This window comes from Epinephelus moara, chromosome 10 (assembly GCF_006386435.1).
Source record: "Epinephelus moara isolate mb chromosome 10, YSFRI_EMoa_1.0, whole genome shotgun sequence".
Taxonomy (NCBI): Eukaryota; Metazoa; Chordata; class Actinopteri; order Perciformes; family Serranidae; genus Epinephelus; species Epinephelus moara.
This window is the reverse complement of record NC_065515.1, coordinates 40,143,612-40,171,610: the sequence shown is the minus strand read 5'-3', so window position 1 is coordinate 40,171,610 and position 27,999 is coordinate 40,143,612. Positions and strand designations below refer to the sequence as shown.

Sequence of the window (27,999 nt, the reverse complement as noted above, 5' to 3'; positions counted from 1 at the left end):
AAGTGATTTATCTTTTTCTAAGTGACAAACACAGAGAAATAGTCTGACATGCTGTCAGTGATAAGCTGCTAGTCATCACAGTCCATGATATCAACTAATAACAGGAGATGTCAGATTCTGCCCCTACATTGCATGTTATTATTTTACTCTGCTTTATGTTTATATTGTACAGTGTTATGATAAACTTTATTCCAGACTCAAGTCCATATAAGATACATACAAAAAGACAGACAACACAATAAAAACATCACAACAAGTAGGTTTAAAACACTTAAATTTTACTTAAAGTTCACTTCACTTAAAGTTTAAAACTTCTTCTCATTTTTATATTGATCCCATCCAACAAAATAATGTTCATTCAGCAAGTCTTTTTTTGGTCCATGTCTAAAAAAAAAACATTTGACATGTGATTTTGTTGTTGTTTGTCTTTTTATTTTATTTCTGCCAGTGCCATACAGCAACAACGCTTGGGGATGTGGTGTTTTACAAATTTGAAAATACTGTAAGAATGTCACTTTTATAGAATTGGCTTCTTTATTTTATAATGTATGATTAATGTCTACATCAACAAATGTTAACCGTAGAATCGTATCGATTCGTATCGTTCCTACACTGTATCGAATCGTATCGAATCGTTCTGTATTAAAAATATATCGTTTTTGAATCGTATTGTAACCCGTGTATCTAGATACGTATTGAATCATCTATCACAGAGAGATTCCCAACCCTACTATTAACTAGTGTTGACATTTAAAAAAAAAAACACATTAGGCCCCATGCAAGAACATTCCGTACTACCAGGTTTGCTCGTTGGTGTCTTCAGAATGGGGTTGATGAAAACACTCCAACGTATCAACACAGACTTGTTGTTAATTGCTTATTTGAACTTGCATGCTTCCTGTGTATCAGTAGCTGTACATTAATAACATTAGATCAGAAGCAGTAATTAACACCCCAAAATTGCTATGTAGGTCAACAAGTTTCTATGCCAAAAAAAAGAAGAATAAAATAAAGGATTAGCAGTAGCAGTATTTGGGCACCCAATAAAGACAAAATATTACTGTAACTGTCAGCAACTTCAAAGCAGAACGCTGACATCATTTAGTAGTCTACAGCTGTTGGCAGTGTGTCAGCCACATATTAAATCAACATTTTGGTAAATACAAGTTTTGGATCAGATCCGAAATCAGTAGACACTCATTATTAAAGGATTGTTGTTTTATCTTAATTTTAGTGAGGTCTGGTAATATATTTAAACTCCAAATTAATTCAGAATAATTGTGCTTTTCCCCTGTAGTGAAAGGCAGATTATGACTTGTATGCCAACTCTCAACTACTTGAGAATTTTTCTTGTACATAAGCAACAATTCTACGTAGTCATTCCATGGGGCCCATCATGAAATTTCATTGACACATATCGAAGAGCTTACTGACCATTTTGGGGCTGGTACAAAGTATACTGAAACGTGGCTCTGACATTCAGTATATCTACTGGTTCCCACAAGGATGTGGAAACACACACACACACACACACACACACACACAAGACTGTCATGGATCTCATGCAAATCAAGCCTTTCATTTCCAATTAGCTCAGTTCACGGTTTTATTTATTGGGCTCTAATAAAAAGCCAGCAAAATACAGGAACACACACACACACACACACACACACACATACTGACATGCTGAGGCAAAAGCCAATGAAATCCTCTATAATTACAACAGACATGTTCCACTTCCTGTTCTGATTGACAGGAGGAAGTTCCGCCTCACTAGACCTTACTAATCAATCCCAGCACGCAATCAGTCCATCTGTCAATCAACGAATAGCTCAGCCACAGTGCCAGGTCTGCTTGTCAAAGACAGACAGCGATAAGAGTGTGTGTGTGTGTGTGTGTGTGTGTGTGTGTGTCTTTTCTATATAGTCTAATAAATAAAACACTAACCACTGGGAGCTGTCTGTCTGAGTCTAGATTGAAGGACAGCATTTGTGTGTGAGATCAATAAGAAGTGTGTCCTCTGTAAATAAGTGTGTGTATGTGTGTGTGTGAGGGTGTGTGTGGGTGTGTGTGTGTGTGTGTGTCTCTGTGTGTCTGTGTGTCCTGCTGTTTGAACTTGTGCTCATTCCGAGATTCAATTACCTGGAAAGAAGGGAAAGAAAATAGAAAGATTTGGGCAGAGAGAAAGAAATTGTGGAGGAGGAGAAGGAGGAGGAGGAGGGCGGCAGACAGAACGGAAGATGAGGTTGTTTTGTTTTGTTTTTTTAAACCCTGCAGAGTACCAGAATTCATAGTTAACAAACAGACACAAACACACACACACACACACACATATACACACTTCAACCAACATGACATTCCAGTCACAGACACCGTTTTCAGACAGACAAAAAGAATTGCATAATGGTGAGAAGTTTGTCCTGGAAGCTAAAAACTAATCTGAGAGAGTGAAAGCAGAGAAACAAACACTCAAACCAGCTGATGAAAAATAAACATGAGCGACTGTGAATGTGCTAAACTTTGAGCAGAGAGTCCTTGGAGCAAACATCCATCACCAGACCACAGTGGAGTTATTGTCCTCAAGGGAATATGAGAGAAATCAACTGAAATACAGAGACAAAGAAATCTCCCCTAAAACCTCTCCAACAAGAATTAGAAAAAAAAAGACAAAGTCAACATTCTCAGCAAAAACTGAAGGATGTTGTCCCTCTCGAGCTGATGAGTCTGCACCCAGGGCATCTCCCCTGAGAGTTCAGTCTGTTTGAAAAAGCCTGAATGCTGTTATCAAACTCATGTGCTGTCTCAGTCCAGACTCCATACCAAAATGTAAAAACATCTACACTGAGGTTTGGCGATGTTTACCCAATTGGCATATGATGATGTCCACAATAACACATTCCATTAGACAATGACATCATTGTTGGAGTGGGGCTACACAAAAGAATGTGTTAACCAACTGCCAACTTCATGCACTACAGTAGCACAGTACATTGTCACGACTGAGAACTGAGACAAGGATAGAGACAATTAAGGCTAAGCACTGCAGCACTCTCCAAGGCATGTGTTTGTGTGTGTGTGTGTGTGTGTGTGTGTGTGTGTGTGTGTGTGTGGGTATATATGGGTTCCTGCTGGAACCCATATATATCTATACAAAGTTACCAGTGAATCAAAAACAAAAACAGCAGTTAGCCAAGCAGATGTGAGCAGATGAGTCTTCACAATGTTGGCTCCAAACTTCGCCAGGTAACACTTCCCTCTGGCAATCACAATTGTTATCTCTTTAAGCACGCAATGAATGGCATTACCGCCATCGCAAACCCACGTCCCTATGATGGTGTGGACAGAGGATTTTAAATCCCAATGCCGTGCCCAGTGGTCAATGGCTGACCATGACATCGCTCATCAGCCCAACCCTAATTTGATGGTCAATAAATTCTTAATCAAGCAAAAGTTCCACATTCTCAGTTCCATCTCCCCAAATGTGGGGATTTACTGCTTTTCTCTGTCTTAAGTCACTGAGATTTAAAGATCTTGAGGTTCTGGGCTGTCGGTTAGACTAAACAAGACATTTGAAAATGTCACCTTGAGCTTTTTATTATTTTCTATTATTTTACAGACAAATGTCCCATCTTTTTTTAATGAAATGCTTAATTAATATTTTTGGCTAAATAAAACAAACTTGTGCATGGTTTTAAATATTCTGGATATGGTGGGGAAAAGCAAAATCTAGCCCCTAATCAAACCCACATACACCTTCTGACTCTCAGAAGATTGTTAGTGAGAACATTGTGAAAACATGTTTGTGCATCTGTGTTCCCTGTTCTTCAGCAGTGTACTCTGTTGGAGTAAACAGTGGCAAGACTAAAGCAGAGGCCTGTAGGGATCCAGAGAGCAGAGCCACATTTCATCTCCACTCTGCTTTTATCTGCTGTATGGGAATAAATAAAGCCTGCATTACTCCCAAATCTCACCCCTGCGGACACACACACACACACACACACACACACACACACAAGCACACACAGATTGTTCGGGGTGTTACCAAGCTTCACTTGCTGAACAGAAACACACTCCCAAAGTTAATCAAAACAAGCAACCGAGACTTGATAAAGCCATCGATTTACACAGGAGGCTCAGAGCGAAACAGAACAAGAAAAGAAACAGAAACAACAAGAAAGAGGTGAGTGAGTCATCTCGCAGAGAGACGACACACATTCACAGCATCTCTAAACTCATGACAGTTGCCAAGGTGACAAGGACACTGCACTCCTGCAAAGTTTATGCGTGGGCATGGCCATTAGTATGTTTTTGTATGTGTGTGTGTGCAGGATCAGGGTCTGTTAAGTGTAAATCTGGGCACAGCTGGCATTTGTGAGAAAATGGCGGCGAGTAAAAACAGTTTGAAGCACAGACAGAGCTGAAGCACAACGAACGTTTCAACTATCCTGGAAGCGGAAGTTTAGCTAGGTGGTGTTAGATGAAATGGGTGAAACTCCAGCTATGTATTGCACAGTGTGTCATAAGTTTGAAAGCAAAGACTTCAGTCTTTGTTGTTGTTGATTACCACTAATAAATAAATAATTTACTTAGGGGCCAGGCCACGCATTCATTTATTTGTGGCAGGCTGCTATGATATCAGCATCTGCCGCCTCATATTGATTTTCTATTTTTGGAGTTGGACCGTTCATTTGGAGCGCTGTTAGAATATATGTACTATTTTATTATTCATTGCTCCACACTCTGGGGGCGCACAGTGTGCTCTGGACACAGATGGAGCAGCAGAATGTCAGATGCAGTGAAAGTCCAACAATATGATGTCATCCGCTCTGATCCGATTGATCTGATCAATTATTAGCCCCGTGACTAAAACTTCACAAAGTGCTGCTGAGGAAAAAAACTTATGAAGAGTTCCACCTGCGCTGCATTCATGGACTCGCAAAAACCTCTGACTTGAGGGACACGGGCACACACATAAAAATACCCTAAGCCCCTCTCCCACATGTGCAACATGGCTCCAAAAAAGATAATGTCAATCAGTCTGTTGGTCCAAAACTTCCGGCTCAGAAGGAACTGCCTCGACAACTGTTGGATGCTCTGTCAGGAAATTTTGCATCCTCCTAAAATGGATGACTGAATTCTAGTCATCCTCTGCTGTTAATGGTAACACAGCATGTTAATGCACACACAGTGTAAGCGTGTAAAATGACAACTGTATGCTTGTTGAAATGTTAAGTTTACTGTTTTTAAAAATAGGTTTGACATCAAGAATATCAAGAAATATACATTATTGTGATGACGACTTCAACCATACTGCCAGCCTAATTAGCACCCTGTACATATTTGTTTTATTCTGCATGAATGCACCTTTAATATGTCTCCTAATCCCCGCCGCCGCAGATGTGTGTACCTTTGTGAGCTTCACATTATTAATAGAGCCCTCATAGTAATTCGTTTAGATTTGTACTTGTTACCATAACTATAATCTTTTTTTCTCCTACAAATCAGCCATTATTAGTTTCTGGCCTATTGATTGTAATCCTAGAAAAACTACAGATGGTTTTGATTGTGGCTTCATCCAAATTTCTTCCTCCCCTCCCACATTTATTCTCATTTAAATGCATGTCGGCTGACTTCAAAAGGAAAAGGAGCAGAACAAATAGAATAAGTTTCCCTGTTCTAATTTCCACTTGAAGCAAGTCTCTTTTCTCCCTATTTTTCGATGAAAAACCGACACAGAAAAGACTGAAAATAAAACCTCTTCATGCCGGCTAATTATTTCAGAGAAATTAGTTGCCTGGAGCCTCGGCTGATGTTGTGCTTTGTTTTCCCTCTGTGAATTCGAAATGTGCACTGATCACATGCAGACACTTAATTTTTCATGGTCTGTCCCTAATTGCTGTCTGCAGTCAGTCATGCTGGATCTCACCGCAGGAGGTAACTTTTTGCAGGAGAAAGTGTGAAGATGTGCGTGTGTGTATTGGCAGGTAATTAACTCAATATAGTCAAAAATCAAGTGGAAGCAAATGAACCAGTAAAACCTAATTCTGGTGTGTGTCTGTGTGTGTTGCTGTGGATGATTGTCATGTGCAGGCAGGAGGTAATTAGCCGAATATAGTCCAACCGAAAAGAAAAAAGGAGAAAATGAACAACCCATCTGACTTCTTCCCATTAGCTGCAAAGTAGTGGAACATCTGCAGGGCTGGAAATGGAGTCAGGTTAATATTTTCATACACACACACACACACACACACACACACACACACAAGAAAAAATAACACTTTGGTCTATCCATCCAGAGCTCTACTTTTCCATGCTTGGCTGGAAGGCTAAAAGCCCTTCGCTGCTAATAAGGTAGGAGGTGAAACCCAAAGTGTGAAGAACCAAAAAGAGAAGATGGAGAAAAAGAAGGTAGGAAAAAAAACAGTTAGTAGCTACATGAGGCCAGAAAGGAGAGAAAGTAAGTGATGGAAAATTAACAAATATGCAAGAGCAAGAAAAGGGATTTAGGAGACTTAATGAAGATGTGCTGGCAGATATGCAAAGGAGGCTGGTGATAATTACAGGTTCAGCCGCGGCTGACCGGTGACTAGAGGGCCCCCGCACTGTTGAATACACTCCCCGCGTTCTCACCCAATTAAAGTCTGTCACCGTGAGGAAAAATTGTAAAGGTTGCGACGATGACAAATGAGGAGAGCAGAGCAGCAGATAGAGCCCAGGGGGCTGCACAGTGAACAGCACGTGAGCTTAACTCTGCAAAACGGGAGTGTTTGTTATGAAATCAATCCCCTCCGAAACTCCTGCTGTGGTGCATAAAGAGCTTTTATTATGTGAGACCAGTCGCATGCTTCAGTTATTTATTAGCCTATTTAAATCTTGTAATTAAGGACCACATTAGGAGCATAGGATCATAAAAAGGAAAATAGGCCTTTATCACTGCTCCAACTTTGCCAGTTACTGCACTGACAAAGTTTCAAAGTGAAACTAATTTGCAGTAAAGGGCTCCAGAAGACCCTATATACTGGTGTACACTGGTGTCTGGTCACACTGACTTCTCTACTTATTGGCACAGATGTAATTTTAGTCAAACCCTAAACTTCTGATTATTTATTCAGATTTGCAAAAAAAATCTGTAGTGATTGGACAAAATTGCAGGGCAATGCAGAATTGACAGAAATTGGTTGAATTTGTTTTAATAGTTGCTGGACACTGCAAAATCATGGAGGGGCTGGTTAATGGCGCAAGTACTGTCCCCTGAGCACGACTGATAAAAAGAGTGCTACATTATGGGTTGTTTGTAGACTTAATGTTGCTAGGCTAGCAAGTTTTTGTAAGTTTATTTAAAGTGTGCTGTTTAGATGTATTTAGCCCTAAAAGTGTTCAGGAAGCCCATTTTAACATACAAGAGTTTTTAACAGTTTATGTAATGTGTTTTGCTGCAATGGATAAAACACATTTCTGAGGCGCAAAAACAAAGCATCTAAAGAGACTGAAAATGGATTTCAAAACAGTTTTAACAAGCCACAAAATTTGGCATATACCCTCTGCAAAAATGGAAGCATTAATGGTTAAGTTTTACTAAAGAAAGGCTTCTAAGATGAAGAAGAAGAAGAAGACAGAGCAGACAGCAGATACACAAGGCCAGGCAGGTCTGTTCATTTCACCTCCATCTCTAATTCATCCATCTCCCTCCACCTCCTCCATCCCCTGCGTGAGTTTTGTTATTACACTCTGGCTTGATTTATTTATTCTGTCCATCACAGCATTGCTATCCCTGCTTCTGCATAATATTTTCCATCTCATCACGGTATGCACCGCCGGACTTGTCGAATCTCTTGTCTGCTGAGGTGTGAGATGTAAGAAGGGAAGTCAAACCTGTACCCCTCCCGGCTTCCTCTCTGCCCTTCACATTTGACAAACAAAACAAAACCCTGCTCACATTCAGGACCAGGAACATTTCACTTTTTTGCTGCCTCATTGGCAAGTCTAACAAACAACTGGGACTGCAACTAAAACATTTTAAATAGTCACTGATATATTCTCAGTGTAGTTTTCAATTTTTTTCAGCAGTAAAATAACTGTAGCACTATTGTAAACTGTCATGTAGGTGAATGTCAGGTTGTCATGGGACTTTGAGCGTTGTGTGCCTGTGTCATCATTTTGACATACATGTAATAAGCTCCATATGGACTACTTAGTCACAATGATAACCCTTTCTTTATAACAGATATAAAACATCTTAAAAGAACTAAGCCTCTGAATCTAAGCATAACTGCTGACGTATATATAACATTAAGTATGCCACAGTGAGGACATTTCTGCACCAGTGAACAAGTTTGTGACAACACCGGTGTTATAGATAACACCAGACATTTTACAAGAAATGGTGTTTGTAGATGTTAAGATCAGTGCTGCATGAAGGTAGTAACTATGCACACCCAAATTCTCCTACTGCTGCAGCTCACATCAATCTTGCAAAACACAAGTTGATTTCTATTTTGACCTAGTCTAAGAAAATGCAATGTGTTTAGCAGTGAGATTAGCACGACTGCTATCATTCATTAAATAAAAAGACAACAGTCATTTTCAACATTTGTTGACAGTGGATGGTTTTGAAATATTGCAAAGTCAGGAGCAGCCACCACGACATGTTAGATAAAGAGCTGCAGGCAACAGGCTGCACACCTCCAGCTGTTTAGTGATGTAACCAACTCATTTTCTCCCATTAATGTTATCGGATTTCCTATTAGCATTGAGTTTAAATCCAAAATATTCACACTAAATCCTCCGCCATCGTCTTGTCATTGAACTCTCCTTATTCTGGTCACATGATAAGTAATATCCGACTCTGGCTACTCTGTGCAGCTGCTGTATGAAGCAGACACTTTCAGTTTAGAATTGTAGCGTCCTTCATACACTGAGTATTAATGAAAAACCATAGACTGCGTGTAAAGATGGACAATATGACAGCTCCCCGAAAGTTAAGCCAAGACATCTTGATCGCCCCCTGGTGGTTGGCTACAGTGTAAGCCATTAACCCGCTAATGATGATGTTCCCAATTGATTCATCACAATGTCAAATACCACTGTTATGCTGATGATATACAAGTGTTCTCTCTTGTTTCCCAGACAGCCCATGTTTTTTTTTAGCAGAATTACAACATTTTAATTTAAGCAGAATTATTACATTATGTGCTCTCTTTCTTCTGGCTGCATTACATATTTCAGAATCTTGATGTGATAGTCTCATAAAGTTGTTTTTTTTTAGATATGTCTTATTTATTTCTGTGGTTTTTGGCCAGCTCTTGTGTTGTTTTAAGATACCATTTAGGTTGTCTGTACAATATCACATTATATTACATTTCTGTTATTCTCTTCTCCAGGGAATTCATTAAATTGCCCTGACTAGAATACATCACTCAAAACCGACAAACTGTTCCAGACCTTTTACAACCAGTGGGAAATAGGGAGGATTCAGACAGCCACTATCTGAAGTGAAGTTGTTCATTACTAAAAGCACTCTCTGCTGCATCTCCTTTCTACTGAGCAGTCCAAGTTCAAACAAGGACACTGCAGTCGTGTGGAGCCCAGCTGAGCAGACTCGTCTCTCACCTGGACCCCAGGTACTGTTTGCCTGCCAGCTCGATTCAGCTCTGTGCTTTCTTCCACGACCAACACATCGAGTGATGCCTCTTAAGCCTCTCCTTCTCAACTTAAAGAGGATCAAGAGATGAAAGCAGAGAGAAAAGAAGGAGGAAGAGTGAAGTAAAGAGAGAGAAGATGATAGAGTCAGAATTGTAGCAACAATACAGAGATGAAGAGAAATTGAAATATAGAGTGGCAAAGAAGACAACAAAAGAGATGGTGAAAAGAAAGAAAGCCTAGCTGCTACACATGCTAATATCAGGTCATTTTAGGTAAGGTAAGGTATGCTTTATTGTCCCACAGAGAAATTTGTGGGACAATAAAGCATACCTTACCTAACCCTAAAATGACCTGATATTGGGTCATTTTAGGGTTAGGTAAGGTTAAATCTTAATGTTTAAACCAAAGGGGATTATAAAGGGGATGCATAGAATGTCTCATCCATATGGGAAAAGCGCTTCTCTGTTTTATAGATTAATACATTCAGTACATACACTCTCTACCTCAAGCACTAAGGACAGAAGAAGCTTGCGTGGGCATGCTGTATTCGACTCAAGCTGATCAGTGGTTCTTATACTCCTTAAGAAAAGAAATTTTAGCACCATAGCAACACCATTCCACAATTTGTGCTTCACTTATTCAAAGGGTTGGTTCACAGAAAAGACGAAAACAGTATCCCTGTTTCAATATGAGGTTTTTGCAGAAAGAAGTTCCAGTCGAGATTGAATAATATTGGAAAAAACTGACACTGCATTTTTTTCTGCTACACACACACACACATATTATATATATATATATATATATATATATATATTATATAAATACAGTTATTTTACTCAGATGACTTGAATAGTACTATTAAAAATATTAAATCATTCTACAATTATTGCTGTGATTTTGTAGGGGAGTGCATCTGCAGAGGAAATAATACTAATAAAAGCTGAATATATGTATATGTATATAAAGATGAATGGGCCAGGGTGGCACATCTCCACTCATTCTCACTGTGCAAAAGTGAGGCCAAAATATCCAGGATACAGCCGCTGCCGTCTTGGGCTGGTGACGTTTTTTGGAGCCAGAGTCTGCACCGTAGCGATCTCCATGGTATCGAGTTCCTGCCTATTCACTCGTCTGATCAATCACGAGCAACGCCATTTCATGAGTACAATGATCGGCACACAGCTGTCAGTTGTGACATCAAACCCCCTTTTGAAAGCATCAAATAACTAATTAAAACCAAAGTTATGAGTAAAATGTACATACATTGGCATGATAAGCCCTACCTAAAATGACAGAAAACATCTTTGGGAAAAATCTATTTGACATGTACTTAGATCTTTAGACTTGGCCCATGTCCCATCCACTAACATGGAGGGGGTGGGGTATATATCCTATACTACAGACCAGGGAGCGATCAAGATGTTCTAATTTTACTTCTAGAGAGCTGTCATGTTGTACATCTTTATTATACATTCCTACTATACTTTTCAGTCAATCCAGGCTAAAGTCAATGATCTAACATGTCACATTAATAATGCATGTTGCTAACCTTATGTGTCTCCCCTCCTGTTCCTCACTTATTTTTTGGTTGCAGATGTCGACTACAAGCAGGGTGAGCTTTGGTTGTTTATCAGACAGACTGTGTTAGTGTTAACATTACCTTTCCAGGCTAATGTCTTCGACCTGTGGTTTGGAGACCTCGGGTGTCTTTGGGCTAACTCAATCTCATGGACAGATAGCTCACAACATGAGTAAACACAACCAAAACTATCTGCAAGAATAGACAGTGTTAGAGATATGTGACTGAATTTGTTTGGTTGAACAGACCCCAAGCAAAAAACTGCAGAACAGATGACTGACTCATTTCTCCTTGATGACCTCTCCTGCAGTCACTACATTTCCCTTTATATATACTAACATCAAAGTCCATCACACAGGAGATTTAAGACGTAGCAAGCCACGTTATCATCAAAGAAAAGAGAAGAAAATCAACAGTGGAACTGACAAATTTCAAAGAATAAACAGACCCACGCAGTAAATGAGTGTGTGCAAGTGTCCGATATGTGTGTATATATCTTTATATACACAGCACTGAGAGGAAATGAGCATGTGTGTCCTGCTGTTTCTCAGCAGGTGAAGTAAGAATAGTACAGGAACACAGTTTCCTCCTTTAGCTATGAATCATGGTCATGACAAGGACAACTGACAGCCTGCGGCAAGATGAAGAAGTGTGTGTGCATGTGTGTGTGTATGCGTGTGTGAATGACTGTGTGAAGTGAATGTGAAAATAAGCAGGACAGCCATCATATAGATATGCAAGGAGGAGATAAGATGTTGGAAACACACAAGCATACACACACACACACACACACACACAGTGCTCTTTCTATTCACCATCTCCTCTGAGAGAGACCAACCTTCAGCATGAGTCATCACCACACTGTCTGCCCTTAAAGCACTCTGCTGCTGCGCTTTTCACAAGGAACAATCCAGCAGACAGACAGAAATACAGAGTGTTTACTGGTTTCATTTGGCCCATTTGATCCAAAATGAACGACGGTACAGAACTGTGTTTGCACTGCAGCAAGTAGGGGGAACAACTCAATCCAAGCAACAAACACCAGGAGGCTGTGATGCAGATGCAAATAGAACAACCACACCCTTTCATTTAAATTGTTTTTACAATGTTTATGTGATTTTATTAACTTTTGGTAAAATCACATGCAAATCAGTGCCTGTTTCCATAATCCACCTTAATGTGTATATGAGAGGATATGACAAGATGATCTCATTTGACGTAGCATCAGTAACTTTACTTTTATTTTTAAAATTAAATTGATAAACTGGCATGGCTTAAAACATCATGGTGAACTTTACTGAAATGTGTGATAAGTGACGATATGTGGAATGACATCTTGCGATTACCCTCCAGAATTTCAATTTGCAACAGATATAAAGAATTACAATATAATGTCCTACATAATATTTATATATCGACATATATTTATAGTAAATATACAGCAGGAGTTTCACCAAATTGTCCCAAATGTAAAAGTCATGCAGGCACTAGGTTGCATTGCCTGTGGGAATGCAATACAATTCAGGTATTCTGGAGGGCAGTATGTGCAAACATTAGTATTGCAATAGGACAACAGGTGTCACCACATCCACTTTTATGTTTGCTTGGAAATGTCCCCAATTTTCTTAAACAACATGAGGAAGTTATTCAATCACTCTTAATGCTGGCAAGGAAAGCAATCATGCAGTGAAAGTCCTCAACATCAACTGAATGGATTGCCATGGAAGTTACTGACACTCATGGTCCACGCAGGATGTAGACTCACAAGTCAGTCTTTAGACGCTTTGCTTAACTAAATCAGAAGGCGGAGATCTCTGATTGTCTGGTGGCGAGACTACGCAGGATGAATCCTACTGACTTTACTTTTCATTCAGTGCCATCATTGGGTCAAAACCTGAATTCATCCTATAGTTATTTTTCTGACCAAATACCTGCAAAAGGCATTTCCATCAGCCTCAACAATTAGCATGGCTGTAGATTCCCCATCTTCTTGTATGTTTAAACTTAACAGTATCTTATACATTCTTTGATGTTGTATATTTTTGTTTGTAGAGAATGCAAAATTACCCACATACCAGTGTCTGGGGACATTACTAATGCCACAGTGTCTTTTCTATTACTTCCACTGGGGGGCACACCAAACTGTAGACTTTTCAAATTCTTTACTTTCTGCCTTAAACAGAAATACAATAGAGTACAAATTTAAGAATAGGACAACATTGCTAGTCCTGAACTACCCTCAAAATCTTGTGAAAACACTAATTGTTACAACAGATAAAACAAAAGCAGATGTTCATCAACTATTTGTGTTAGATAAGCAAATAAACTGTAAAATAAAAGTCCAAATGTAGGTGATGTTATGGACGAAGGTACATGTACAACTCAGAGTGTTGTACTAAGGGGATGGGTCATTCTGTGTCTGCTCTCTGTGTAAGCCTGGACTCTATGCCACCTCAAACACTTACAGAAAATAAAATCCAATCTGGGCCAATCATGGTCAGAACCGTAGTTGACAACGTAAGCAGCCAATCAAGGACTGTGTTGTAGTTGATGCGTAAAATGCAGAACAGCTTGCAGAACAGTAATGATGGCTCCTAAAGCAACAAGTGCTAACTCTAATAATAGTAGAGTAAACACAGCAATAGGTGAAGTTATTGCAGTAATACAGTCAATGACGACAATTAAAAAAGAACAAGTGTATGCACTTGTGGTGTTTCTGGGAGGAAAAGATGTTTTTGCCGTTCTCATGACTGGATTTGGCAAAAGCTTGATTTATCAACTGGCTTCACTGCAGCTGAAGATGTTCCCGATGTTTTGTTATGCTGACTGGCTGAAAAAGTTTGTCTGACAAGGTGAGTAATACCGCCCACTGAAAGGGCCAGACTGATACAGAGAGCAAAACAGAATGTTGGGCTCACATCATCAGAATGGTGTTACCAGGCTTCAAGATTTGGGCTTGAAAATAAATCATAAACCACATGTTCTTCTCATGTCTTTGTAATTTGCCTGAAATAATCAGCTAAAACAAACAGTATCATTTTATCTCCCAACTTTCAAGAGTAAACACACCTGGACTAAAACTGTCTCTCTCCAATATGGTAAGGCAATCAGTTTGGAAATTCCAAACCACGGGTGTAATCAGTGTTGTATCTAAATCCATCCTGTGGAAAAATGTTCTGATATCAAAGGCCGACAAGCTGTCAAACCATCCATCTCCGTCATTGTCTCTGTTTGTCACGGTGGAGGAGATTCAGTAAGAGCGCAGTAATTATTCAACATGTTCTCATGTATATTTAAGAGGCAGCTGCGTCAGCCTGTTCTCCCCACAGCTCCAGCACACCATGATGGATGATGAGGTCACTGAGGCTGAGGCCTGACGTCTACAGACAGCAGATGTACTTCAAAAAGAGCTGCCGACACTTTGGATGCCTGAGCACTTCTCAGTTTATTCCAGGCTCTCTTTATCTCTTTGTGTGCAATAATGAACATCTTGCAGAGATCAGTTTGTCTTGTGTTTACAAGATGAAAGCAGTATTTGAGTTAAAGAAATATAACACAGTCATACAACATAAAGCTGTTCTCATGTACTGTTCCTATGTATACCTACAAAAATGCACCATAATTCGTATATAACCCACGTAATCGTGAAAGCTGCAGGCAGGAAGACAGGACCTTACTGTCCTAAATCTAACCTACCTAGTAAACTTAAAGTTATTTTAGGTATCTCATCACATCATTAAAGATGTACCTTTAGGTTAAGTAAGTAACGTGACAACGCCCAACCATGATTCTTCTTCTCTTAACTTTACTTTCCTAAACCTTGCCTACATAAATTTAAAGTCAAGTACATAACATGACAACACCAAAACACGATTCTTGTCCAAAGCTAAACCTACTTTAACTTTTCGTTAAGTACTTCCTGGACAATGCCCAACCATGTCAACCTTCCTAAATCTAACCTTCATAACCTTACTTTTAGAGCATTATGTGACAACGCCCTATCTTGATTCTTTTCCTAAACTTAACCTGCGGATCTTCACTTTTCTAATCCTAACCTACGTAAACTTTACAATAAGTACATATTATGACAACACCCAACCATGGTTCCTAACCTAACCAGTAGGGGCACTATTTCCTGGGACACTCATTCGTGAGATATCATACAAACAGTTGCATGAGGACACATTGTATAACATACACACATATTCACAAGCAAGAGTTTCCAAAGCACTAACCATAAAATAAAAGACCAACTTATCCATCCACATAAATATATAAACAAGAATATAACCAAAAAATACAAAGATATCATCACTCATCACTTGTCAAGTTATATCATAAATGTGGATCCAGTTTATGCAATTTAACAAATATGTTTTTTATCTGTGGTAGAAACAAGTAAAAAAAAAAAGTACAATACATTACTAAATACAATATCTATGAATATCTTAAATATCTCATTCTGTCCCACATGATAAGCTTTGGGAAGGTGACTGGATTTCATGATTCCCATTGATCTTGTCATCTGTTTTTCCCCAAATATTAAACTAATCCTCTAAGGTAAAAAAAAAACATGGTTTAAAGCAACCGGTGGCTCTCTCAGTCTGTCTCAGGACAGGAAGCCTGGAAAAAATTCTGCCTCTTTCCCTGCAGAGTCTCACTGCATTTAATGATGTGCCTGAGCACAGGCTGCAACAATACAGCAGCACTTTACTTTCATCTCCAGCCCTATACTCCCCTTCCAGCAGAGGCTTTCATTTCTTTTTTTCCTCCAAAACAAATGCTAATAATATGCTAATCTGATTGTGTGTTATTGCAAAGTTTTACCTCTTCAGTGAATGAAGCTGCTCTGCCAAAGAAAGACAAGTGAGCTCTCAAAGACACTCTGGATAAAAGGATCATTTTCTTTCTTTTTCAAATACTGTGTGTCCGTATACTGTCCAGGTGCTGATCATCCAGGGCAACACACAGACACACACCACCTGGTTCCTACAGGGGTTACTAGGCAATACTTGGTTGTTAGTCTGGGACACACACGCATGCACTTAAACAGAAGTGTGTCAGAGAGAGAGGGAACAGGGGCGAGCAGACCCTCGTCCATTAGTAAAGAGGTAAACACCATCTGGACGCCCACAAATGTTTTCCCCAACACACACCATGAGCTCCGTTCATTTCACTTAATAACACACACACAGGGACACATTAACAACACAGGTGCTAACAACACAAACACAGAGAGAGAGAGAGAGAGAGAGAGAGAGACCCTCAGGGAGGAAGTTTGCTGCCCATTAACATCCTGGGTGGCAACGCACAGGTTTTAATCCACAACACAATGGGGAAATAAATTCTTAAACACTAATCCTCTTCCTGCTGCCGCACTAAAGGGATTTTATATGTGATGTCATGTCAACTAGGGCCAGGTGATATATCAGTATTTACTGTCTAGCAACATCTAAGTACTGTTTATTGGATATTACTTAGATACTTAAACACAAAGGCTCTTATAGCAAGTAGGGAGCAGTTGTTCTATTATAACAATACAGTTCACATTTACAGTTATAAATATATGTTTTCATGTTTCTTAAATGCATCTGCCTTTCTTTATTTTGGAAGAGGTTTTTTTTTTTTTTTTTTTTTTAAAAAGGTACAGTTTGTATGATTTGGGGTATTTTAGTAGTGTCTAGTGGTGAGGATTGCAACCAGCTGAAACTTCTCCCAGCTAGAATTCCTTCAGTCTTCACTGTTCAGAGGTTTTATACTGGGAGCCGAATCGTCCACAGAGGTCTCTTCCTCTCCCAAACAAAAAAAAGACTAGGTGAGTAAAACTGGTAAAATACTGAATAAAGCAGTTTCACATTACAAATCAGTGTTTCTGATTTGCTGTTGTGTGTTCACCTTTATTCTCTGATAGCTTGAGATCCAGTCTCTTTCACCTTTATTCTCTGATAGCTTGAGATCCAGTCTCTTTCTCTCCAAAACAAACAGATCCTGTCATTAAAACTGGTAAAACAATGAATTAAGCAGTTTCATGTTACAAATCAGTCTTTATCTGTTGCTGCCCATTCCAGATGGGCTGCTAACTACAGTAGCCAACACGAAAATAAGAATGGCACTATCTAGAGCCAGTGCTTGGTTTGTCCATTCTGGGCTACTGTAAATACATGTGGGTGAACATGGCAATTTCCATAAACAAGGACCCACTTCCTACATAAATATAAACATGTCATTGTAAGATGTCCAAAACACAACGACTGTGCAAGTGTGTCTAAAAAAAAAGGGCCACTAAGTGTATATGTAGGTCATCTAACCATACTATTGACGTGTAATAATGAAAACAAAGAAAGCAGCCAGGAAAAAGGTTAAACCATGGTTTTCTTTTACAGCAGCAAGAGAAACAGAGAACAATTTGGTTTAAAAATGTGGAAAATGGTACAGCAAGATTATAAAAAAGGGTGCTATAGCAATCACCCTCTACAGCATAAAATACTGTATTTCATAAAATATGACACAAAAGATAAGAATAAAGGCAGAACCTAAACGATAAGCCAGAGGGGCTCAGGTGTTCTTCCTAAATCCTAATGTAAGTCAATTCAAACCATGAGATGGAGCTTTAAGCCCAGTAATATAAAAACTCTGACAGCCATGACCCTGAGGAACAACACTGCGCTGAAATAAGATGTGCATGAACTGCTGTTTACTAAGAGACTGAGGGCGAGTGAATGAATCAGGGTCAAAGAGACAGAAAGAAACAGAATAGAGGGAGCAGAGTCAGCCAAGAAAAAGGAAAACTTTAATAAACTCGCCCTTGAGAAATATAATAACCTGCGATTATTTGCTCAACTAGAATAACTCTGCAGATCACATTTTCCGTTTTAAATCCATGCAACAATTTCCTGCATGGCTGCGTCGACCAATCCCTGTCTGAGAGTCTCAGAGAGAGAAGGAAAAGCTAAACATGAAGTCGTTCAAACGAGCCAAAATAAACAACAGATACATTTCATATCAGCTTAATGGATTTTTCACCAGAGATGGTGGTCCTTTAACCAGCCCGACTACAGAAATGATTAAAAACATGTATTTTTTACACCCCTTGCAAAGTATTTACAGATTTTTGTGCCGGGTGTGTTGATATCTGCTAAACATGTACATCATCTTTAGAGTTCATGAGGCTGGACGGAAATATACACACACTCACCACAGTAACCATAGGAACATTTGAGATGTTCAACATGTGAGTGTGACATTATATGAGATAACAGTGATTAAGTCACAAGTTCTCCTTTTTATACTCAGTGCACACAGTTGTCAGAGCTCACAACAGATATGAGACAAAGCTATTGGTGATGTTCTTCACATAAAACTCTGATGCCATCTGCTGGTGGCTTTTCACTGTAGCTGTGCTTAAACAGGGTTCAGGGTATGGTATCGGGGTATGTAGATTATTGTTTTAATTCTCCCTCTAAACCTGATCCTCTATAAATTATTCTTATCACTTTTTATTGCCAAGTTTTTTTTGACATAATTTGACACACATCTTTAGGCGTGTAACTGCACTTTTTCTTCCAGTTTGACAGACAAAACTATAACTTTTAAGTTTACTGTATTTTATTCTATTACTTTTTTTAAACTTTTGTTTGTTTTGTTGTGTTTCTTTATTGTGAATACTATAGCTGATAGTGAAGGAATGCAATTTCATTCTGCTGTAAACAGTATTGTATATGATATGTCAATGTATATTTTCTGCTTTGTTTTGTTTACTTTTTTTATAAAAGTGTCTTAGTAGTGTAAAAAAAATGTACAGATACAGTAAAACTAGGAAAGTCTATTGATATTCTTTCTCTTCATTTCATTTGCAATGAATATGACCTGAGTTTTTGCTATCAGGGTTCCCATCACGCTCTGGATGATGTAGAGGTGCATATTTTAAATCCTTGATCTACCCTTTCCCCAACAAAACTCATCACAGGTGAGCAGATTTAATGCTGAGATGATTAGTCATTTATAACATTAGTTAGGTGAGAAAAGAATACTACACGACTACCACTACAATAACCATCACTTAATTCATTTAGAGAGTAAAATTTGCCTCTTAAATGTGAAGATTCACTTTATTTTCTTCCTTAATTTCACTGTAAACTAAATATATATCTTTTTACTGTTTAAATGTCGATCAGCAATTAAAAAGAGCTCCAACTGTGACAGACATCTGACATGTTTTATGTGTATTAGTTGCAACATGCAGCTACAGACAATGCATCAATACAGACATAGTTTATATCTATTCAGTAGACATCTACTCAAAGAGAGAGAGAAAGAAGGAAGCTTACAACTCTAAGTAATACATACAGAGCTGAAAAAAGTGCATCTTTAGTTTTGTGTGCGTGTGACTTAACATGGAAAGGTTAAATCTTAAAGCAGGCCACATTCCTATTGTGATCCCCGCTACAACCAGCAGGGGTCAGAGTAGAGCACACACACAAAAAGCCCACATGGACACAGCCACCTACACACAAACTGCAGAGCAGCATTCATCAGACTACGGCTGTACGGGGTCTTCAGTACTGCATCCTTGACCCATTACACTCACAAGTACACAAAAGTACACACACACACACACACACACTGTCATTTCTGCTTCATTTCTTCCTCCTAGCAGTGAGCAAACAAGTGTTTCTGTGGATGTTAAGTGCCTCTGTGTGTGTGTGTGTGTGTGTGTGTGTGTGTGTGTGTGTGTGTGTGTGTGTGTGTGGCTGGTGGCTGTAAAAGACTGAGTCATCCTCAGTCTGCCTCCCTGCATTCAGCTGGCAGAGTTCCAGTCCAACAGACAGAATCCATATGCAGCTGGACTGACTCACTGTGAGTCTGCAAATATCAGACAGCCTGACTACATTTCATACTTTTTACAGGATCCAATGCAAATTTGAGACAGATTTTTGTCAAATCATACAGAAAGGTTTCAGTAAGGTGGCACATGCTGGGTAAAATCAGGAACTTTCTCACACATCCATGATGCAATCTTTTTGTTAGCCATGTGGGGTGGGGAATATGTCTGTTGTGTCCATTTAAGTTTGAAAGCTATACTTTATTTCCATTGATTGAATATGACAGAACACTACCCTGGGATTGCAAAACACAGAACATGTCCATACAACCCATGTGGACAGGTGCAATTATCTCATCCTAGCAGTTTTTTGATTTAGAAAAATAAGTCTGAAGCTGAGAGTTACAATAATAACTGGTTAAGATTATGAGGAGTGTTTCGGTCTCTGTGTGTGTATTCTGATTTTGTGTACTTACCAGTCCAGTGAGTGACGGAGCCGACTGTCCCAAGGTTTGGCTTCTCATACGGACCAGGTTGTTCACCTCTCCTCCTCCTGCAGATGCTCCCCCGGTGGCCCCGGGCCCTCCAGAGGGCCCCTGCCAAGCCAGCTGACTCACCCCAGCGTGCAGACTGCTGGACAGAGGCAGCAGCTGCTTACCTGTGAAGAGGGGAGGAGAAAGGGAGAGAGTCATCTCAAACCAAGCCAACCTGCTTTTCAGTTCAGTACATTTGGAAACACTGCTCTGCTTTGTTCACACTGGACTGGAATCCCCTGTGGACCTGTGTGTGTCATAGTCATAGATATCATTGGTCTCCACCCTAAATGAGTGGGTGAGATTCAAACTGGCTCAAACTCAAATCACAGTTCACATTAATCATTCCCACTGCGGCTGTCAGTTTCTTAAATCCCAAAAACAAAAGAAACAATGATTTTTTTTTTTTTTTTTAATTTTAAACAGAAAAACTAAAAACCAACCAACCAAAAATTTCGGAGCTGCTGTTTCTCGTGGGATTAACATTATCACGTGACCTCTGCTTGGTGAATCATGGCAGTTAATCTGTGGTGGAGTTTTCACTTCACTAAAGATTATGCACAGGGCAGATCGGTGCCGGATTAAGAACACAGGAGCTCACGAATCACAGGATGACCTCAGGTAACACTCGCTCCGTGTGAATGGAGCTTTAACACAACTGAACTATGGATGTGTCATTTTGTTCAGACTGGGTAGGATCACATTTACATCTCACGCTGTAAAACCTTTAAGGGTTTCGTCTCGATATGAGTGATCTTTAATGATGTGATTATATGACAAATATGGGTGTGTGCGTTACCGGTCATGGCCATGCTGCTGCGTCGGGCCCAGCTTTCATCCTGGCTCAGCTGTCGGTGCAGTTTGGATTTGGTGGCAGCCGTTGCTGCAGGCGACAGGTCGGGGTTGCTCAGCTTCCTGAAGAGGAGAGGAGGGGGAGCTGCAAACTCCTTCTGGTAAGATGAAGAGAATGAAGAGACAAAGGCACAAGAAGACTTATTAGACTTAGTTCAGATATAATAGTCAGATACTATGTGTCAGGTTTCATTATGAGCACCAAGCTGCGCATACTGTTGACAAATGATTCCTTTTCAAGGTCACACACCAAAACCAACAACTGTTGAATAGTCAAATAGGTTGCAGAGGGTAAGCGATGTCGTGCAGGTGTACTTATAATAGGGAATTTATACTTCAGGGTTGGATCGAAGCATTACATTTACATAGCATCACTGACATTTGTGCTATCTTTTTTTATTTATTTTTCTTATTGACAATATGCCGGAATTCGAGCTCCATAACTCTTCTGCATAATAACAATTATGGCTAATGAGGATTATTAACATTAAATGTTAATATGTTTCAAAATAAATGAAAAAAATATATATATTTTTGGCAAATCTACTAAAGCATGAGCCGTACGGCCCCACTTCTCGGCTACGCACAGATATTTTACACATGAAAAAGACAAATCAAGTCTGCAGCAAAGGGCCAACACCAAGCAATTTATAAATTTACTTTAGAGAGGCCTATAAAAATCAAAGTAAAAACACATACAAAACACCTTCATGCTTTGGTTAAATTTTGATCATTTTTAATTTTTCTACTTACTGACAAACTTCGCATACTTTACTCTGCGATAAAAAACAAAAAGAATTAGCCCTGCGAAAACTGTACAAAATACAATGTACCATACATCCTGGTTTCAAGTAAAGCCGAAAAATCCCAAAACCTGCAGTCAGACAGTGAGGGGTTCCTGTGAGCAAGCAGGCTGAGAGCCAAAACAAAGTCATAAAACATGACGCTAACCACTCACTGACACCACATCTTTTTCTCACCTGGCCACAACACATGAACACACACTCTAATGGTATAACACACACTTGCCTGAACAGGAACACCCGCACACACACCTGTTTTTCTCAGTACGCATCAGGAGCAGTTAGCGGTGTAAGAGGCACTCAGCGGGGTGATGCCGGGTGGCTCTCTGTCATTAACTGACACTTTCAGCCACCACACAGCTGCAGAGCGAGCAGACAGTCTGATTTATAATTCAGTTTGTCAGTGTAATAAAGGAAAAGTTCCTCTGGACTTCCTCGATATCCCCAAGCTTTCCTAAGAGACACTCCAGGGAAAATACAGTACAGCCAACACACACACACACACACACACACGCTTAACGTCTGTGTGTGGGATTCTGGTTGAAATGATTTTGGAAACAGCTGCTGTTGCCATGGAAACAGGGCCTTACTGGGCTCATATCCTCCTCTCTCTGTTGCCGGTGGACCAGCCCTTGACGAGACTTTTCCAGAAACATCTGGACGGCCAACATTAACACACACACACATACACGCACACTCAGCTCCCAGATGGCTGCATGTATGAAAGAGCTTTAGTGAAAGCTTCCGTTACTCTTTGCCAATAAAACCTGAACTAACCGCTCTCCTCAAAATTACTAAAACACATTGATAAACGCACACATAAACACACACGCACACTGTAATCATGTTCAGCCTGCAGTATCCAGTCACTCAGACTGGATTAAATGATGTGCAATTGGCCATTAGCGAACATTAACAAACGAAACTAATGGACACATGCTGCTTTACATCATGTCAGTGCAGCTCCCCGTCTGAGTGAGTCAGAAGACAGTTTCACACTTCAGCTGTAGTCATAAAGGCAAGTATTCAGTGAGGACTACAGTGGGTAATGTGATAAAATCAGCTATCATACTCTACACTGCAATATCTAAAGATTTCCTGAAAAATCAGTTGAGAAACTCTTTGTGCATGAAAGACAGACCGCAGCGTCTGTTTTCCTTACAGCTAATTGAATACCTGACAATTGCTTTATTACACGGAAATCATGTTAAAATCCAATGTTGCCAGTATGCCATAAGTCTTGTTTATTAACGTGCAACAGTGTCTGCAATGGGCTAATAAACAAGAGATATAAAAAGGATAGATACCTCAGTATAAAGTGTCCAAAGAGACCCACTTCCACCACAAGCACTCCACAGAAGACAGCTTGTAGGAAGTATTCAGTTATAGATTAAATACGGATACATGGTTACAAAAAGTATTGTTGTTGTTTTTGTTTTTAGTTACAGTCTGAAGACACTTTTGGGCATGTTTCGATGCTTTTATGGCAATTTGGTCAGTTTCAGATAAGGGGGTTGTTAAGATAATTACCTATCAACCATAACTGTTGTCTGTATAAATATTAAACCTGCACCAGCCACAATCAAGGTAAATAGCTTTCCAAAAGTGCGCTGTTGTCGGGGATCATGAAATAGAAATGCTATATCAGAAGCATTACAGATAAAGTTAGCGGGGTCTGATAAAAGAAAAAAATACAAAGATAATACTGTCTTGTTTCTGTTTTTCCACTGTCATCTAATTTAAACATTTAACTTTTCTACCCGTCTTGTCATGTGATGTTGCATTACTGTTGATTGACAGCTGATGATGGCATTTCTCTGGGGAAGGAAGCTCTGTGTAATACTTGCAGAGTGCTGCAGCACAGTGAATACATTTAAATCCATTGTCACCGCCCGTTAGTGTGCTGCAGCTCTTTGTCTAACCAGCAGGTGGCAGACAGACAGTAGTCTGCTGAGGGAGTGTGTGATTACAAGCAATCTGCTGATCTGAGCTTCTTGAACAGATTGAAAATTAGATGTACCAACCTGGAAGACAGCTAAGAGGTCAGTGCGTGCATGTGTGTGTGTGTGTGTGTGTGTGTGTGTGTGTGTGTGAGAGTGATGTATATGCAATGTTTCACAGCTTTCACCACACAGGCACAAACGGTCAACCGGTCGGTTTTCAAAGATGTTTGCTATGACACACACCACACACCTCAAAATATATAGGAAGAGAAGAGACATTAGGAAGGTAACCGTCACTTATTCACATGCAAACATCTTTCTGGTCTACAAAAGCAGATAAAAAGACAGACACATCTAAGACTGTAACTTGTGTGTTCAGGCAGTCATTAGTGCAATAGGTCAACTCCATCTGTCCCACAAGCTGAGAAGGAAAAAGCAAACAACACAACCGGCTATCTGACACGGTGAACATCAAAGTCTACATCAAAAACTCCACAAAGCATTTGTAATGGATTGATCTTGGCTACATAAGACTGATCCTTTTCTTCTTTGATCGTTGTAACCTACAGTGCTCCAGATACACCAGCTCCATTAAAACACTGTCACAGTTTTGTAAAATACCACAGTATGTAACTCTACTGTGAATCTTAACTTTAGTAATAAAATGACTTGTAGAATGTGTACACCAGTGAAGTGACCAGAGACACTTTGGTTAAAAAAGCTGGTGCTCTGCCCACTGAGTTGTTCTTCCATTACAGAATCACTGCTTGATGAGCTGCTGTCACTACATGAGCTGGTAATTGATAATGAACTAAGCCTCACCCTTCTTAGCTACTGTTGATTTGCCTGTCAGGCTTTGCACTGAAGCACAGCACCAGGGCTGCAGCTAACCATTATTTTCAGTATCCATTCATTTGACCATTTCTCCAATTTTCTCAGTTAAAAAATAAAAAATTCAGAAAACACTGAATGAGAGCATGAAGTGTCTTGTCTGACCAATGATTAAAAAATATTCAATTTACTGTCATGTAGGACATGCAAATAATGCAAATTCTCACTTTTGAGAGGCTGGGACCATCTTTTTTATTTTTGTATTTTGTTCTTAAAATGACTTTAAGGTCCAGTGTGTAAGTTTTAGGGGTATTTAGTGGCAAGTAGCGGTGAGGATTGCAGATTGCAACCAGCTAAAACTTCTCCCAATTAGAATTCCTACAGTGTTCATTGTTCAGGGGGTTTTTACCAGGAGCCGAATTATCTCCAGGAGCCTCTTCCTCTTCAAAACAAAATGGACCCAGTAATTTAAACTGGAAAAAAATACTGAATAATGCAGTTTCACTTAAAAAAAAAATGTTGTTTTTCCCGGACGTTGCAAAAATATGAATGGCCCTACATAGAGCCAGTGTAATAAAAACACACTGTTTCTTATTTTTAGGTGATTATACACAAAAAAAATACTGATTATATTATATTCCATTTCTGCCAATATATCCCGCTAAATCCTACACACCATTAAACAATTAATGAATAATCAAAATAGTTGCTGATTGAGTTGATTGACTACTTGATTAATAACTGCAGCTCTACACAGCAGTGTTAGGTTTTGGCACTGGGAATCTGTATAGCACAAAAGCAGCTTCTCAGTTTTAGCTGGTGAGTGTCAAATTCACTGAAGTGACAACTTTTGCTGGCAAAATTTATCAGCTGCAGCTAATTAACTTGAACTTTGTGAGTGAGTTGTTCATTTAATCTCTGGCTGACTTTCAATGTTTCCCACAGATCCATACGAAAATTAGAACCAACAGTGTGAGATTTTCAATGTACGATAACTGTCCCCAAAAATATTGTGGTTTCCCCATATACAGTACCACAAAATTATTATTATTATTTTCTAGTTACAATGACCCTTAAAGGAGTGAAAACAGAAGGGATTTTTTTTTTTGTTCAGGGTCTGATAACCACCAAGTTTCAAATCACAAAATACCTTGAAACCAGTATAGCACTGCAACCCTACACCTGACCACACCCAGCTGTGATGCTGTGTATAGCCAGAGGTGCAACAAACATACCTTCCGACCCACAGAGCCCAGACAAAACATAGCCAGCGTTAATTGCTGCACTGGTAAAGTGCATCAAAAAAACTTGTGACATGATTAAAAACAGGACAAGCCAATAAAAACCGCACACCAGTCTTCCTCAAGGTCAAAGCTGTTGTCAAGGTTAATTAGTAGTAATTTAATTCGACTGAAAAAACTCAACAAACTTCTATTTGCCTCCTCCAAAGCTGTGATTTTTTATTTGTTGGTGACTAGGGCTTTAAAAGACAGAAAAGGGTGGGATATTAACTAAATACAGTCCTAAAAAACAGAGTTTACAACTGAGGCACTGGAGTAAAATAATGCAGCATCTTGACACAAGTGCTCAGCAGGGAATTATATCAAATCAGTTTGTGATCCAACTTCCCTTTAGTACAAAATTAGATAGGGCTACATCATCTTTTTCACAAAGGGATTTGTTACAGAGTGGCTTAAAAGTTAACCCAGAAAATGAAAGCAGCCACAAATTACCAACAAAATGAAAAAAACATGTGATGGACAGAACATCACGTAAACACACAAGACTGAGAGGGAAGTAAAACCAAGATTTCATAATCTTCTTCTCCTTTCTTATGTTCTCTCTTCCTCCCCCACTCTCCCAGCTTCCCTCTGGACTCGTGTTCCTGCTGCATTTCATTTGGGGGCACATTCATCTTTTGTCACATCCCGTGGAGAGCAGCACCACACTTTGATGTAACATGTACAATCTGTCACATCTGTCACGACACAGGGCTAAACCAAGCTCCCAGCTGAGGTTCTCTCTCACAAAAACACACAAAGAAGATGCAGTGTGCGTCGCATAGGTTAAATAAGTTGAATTCTACCACCGATTGTACAGACAAACAGGCAGTGGACAGACAGTTGTGCCCGACAGCACAGCAGCTCAACCATAGTCTTACAATTTCCCTACAGCTCAGCTACAGCTCAGGCCCACACAGCAAAAAAAAAAAAAAAAAGAAAAGAAACAGGCTCAATCAATCTTGTGTATTGTTTTCCTGGCAGCAAAAGAGCTCAGACGATCCAAAAACGTGATTTAAAAACTCTCTTGGCTCCAGAGTGAGTTGACTGTTGATTCAATGAGCTGACGGCTGAAGAAGAGCTGCAAAATTACCTCCAATGGTGAGTTTTAAGGCAGTGGATGCAAATGCACAGCACAGGGAGATAGATGGCTAAGCATTACACAGCAAAGTGCACCCTGTGGAATGAAGGATTAAACTGTTGGATTGTTGTTTTTGTTAGCTGGTTTAGGGAGAAAACAGCCACGAGGGTGGTTGTTTTTCACAAACCCTCAGAGTGTGTGGATGTGTGTGTGGATTTGCAGGCTGACCACCAGCGAAGAACTAGTGTTGCCTCAACAGCAAAACAGACCACAGTTGAAGGCAATCAGCACTTTTTTTTTTTTTTTTCCTGCATTTTTCTATTCAGTTACTGCCTTTTGTTTGGCCTCGAGGTTTAATTTCCCATCACTACAGCTCATAAGAGATCCCTCCTGCCCCAGGGCTGATTGGATTTGGGCTCTATACAAAGGCAGTATATGGTATGTGTCAAATGTAATGTGCACTTTGGTGACAGCAGCTTCTCCTCTGGGACTCATCATCATTTGTTCCTTCAGGCTCTTTTAGCTGTGTCTAATGTCTTGGCCATCCTACAGCATCTGCGCACTAAAGGCACATTACGTACTTATAACATTGTTTATCTCAGTGTGTCTCTCTTGTCAACCTCTCGCGTGTCTC

General features: G+C 39.6%; 1 protein-coding gene across 4 annotated transcripts in view; it reads right to left on the bottom strand.

Moving 5' to 3' along the window:
• Nucleotides 1–27,999, bottom strand: part of mast2 (microtubule associated serine/threonine kinase 2) — a 212,418-nt gene that overhangs the window by 147,013 nt on the left and 37,406 nt on the right. For 3 of the 4 annotated variants that reach the window (XM_050054358.1, XM_050054362.1, XM_050054361.1), the window contains exons 2-3: nt 21,375–21,525; nt 20,519–20,700 (exon numbers count right to left, since the gene is read on the bottom strand). In XM_050054358.1, coding sequence (XP_049910315.1) covers nt 20,519–20,700; nt 21,375–21,525 — 333 coding nt within the window. The remainder of the gene's footprint in view (nt 1–20,518; nt 20,701–21,374; nt 21,526–27,999) is intronic. The other variant, XM_050054360.1, reaches the window with a different exon arrangement.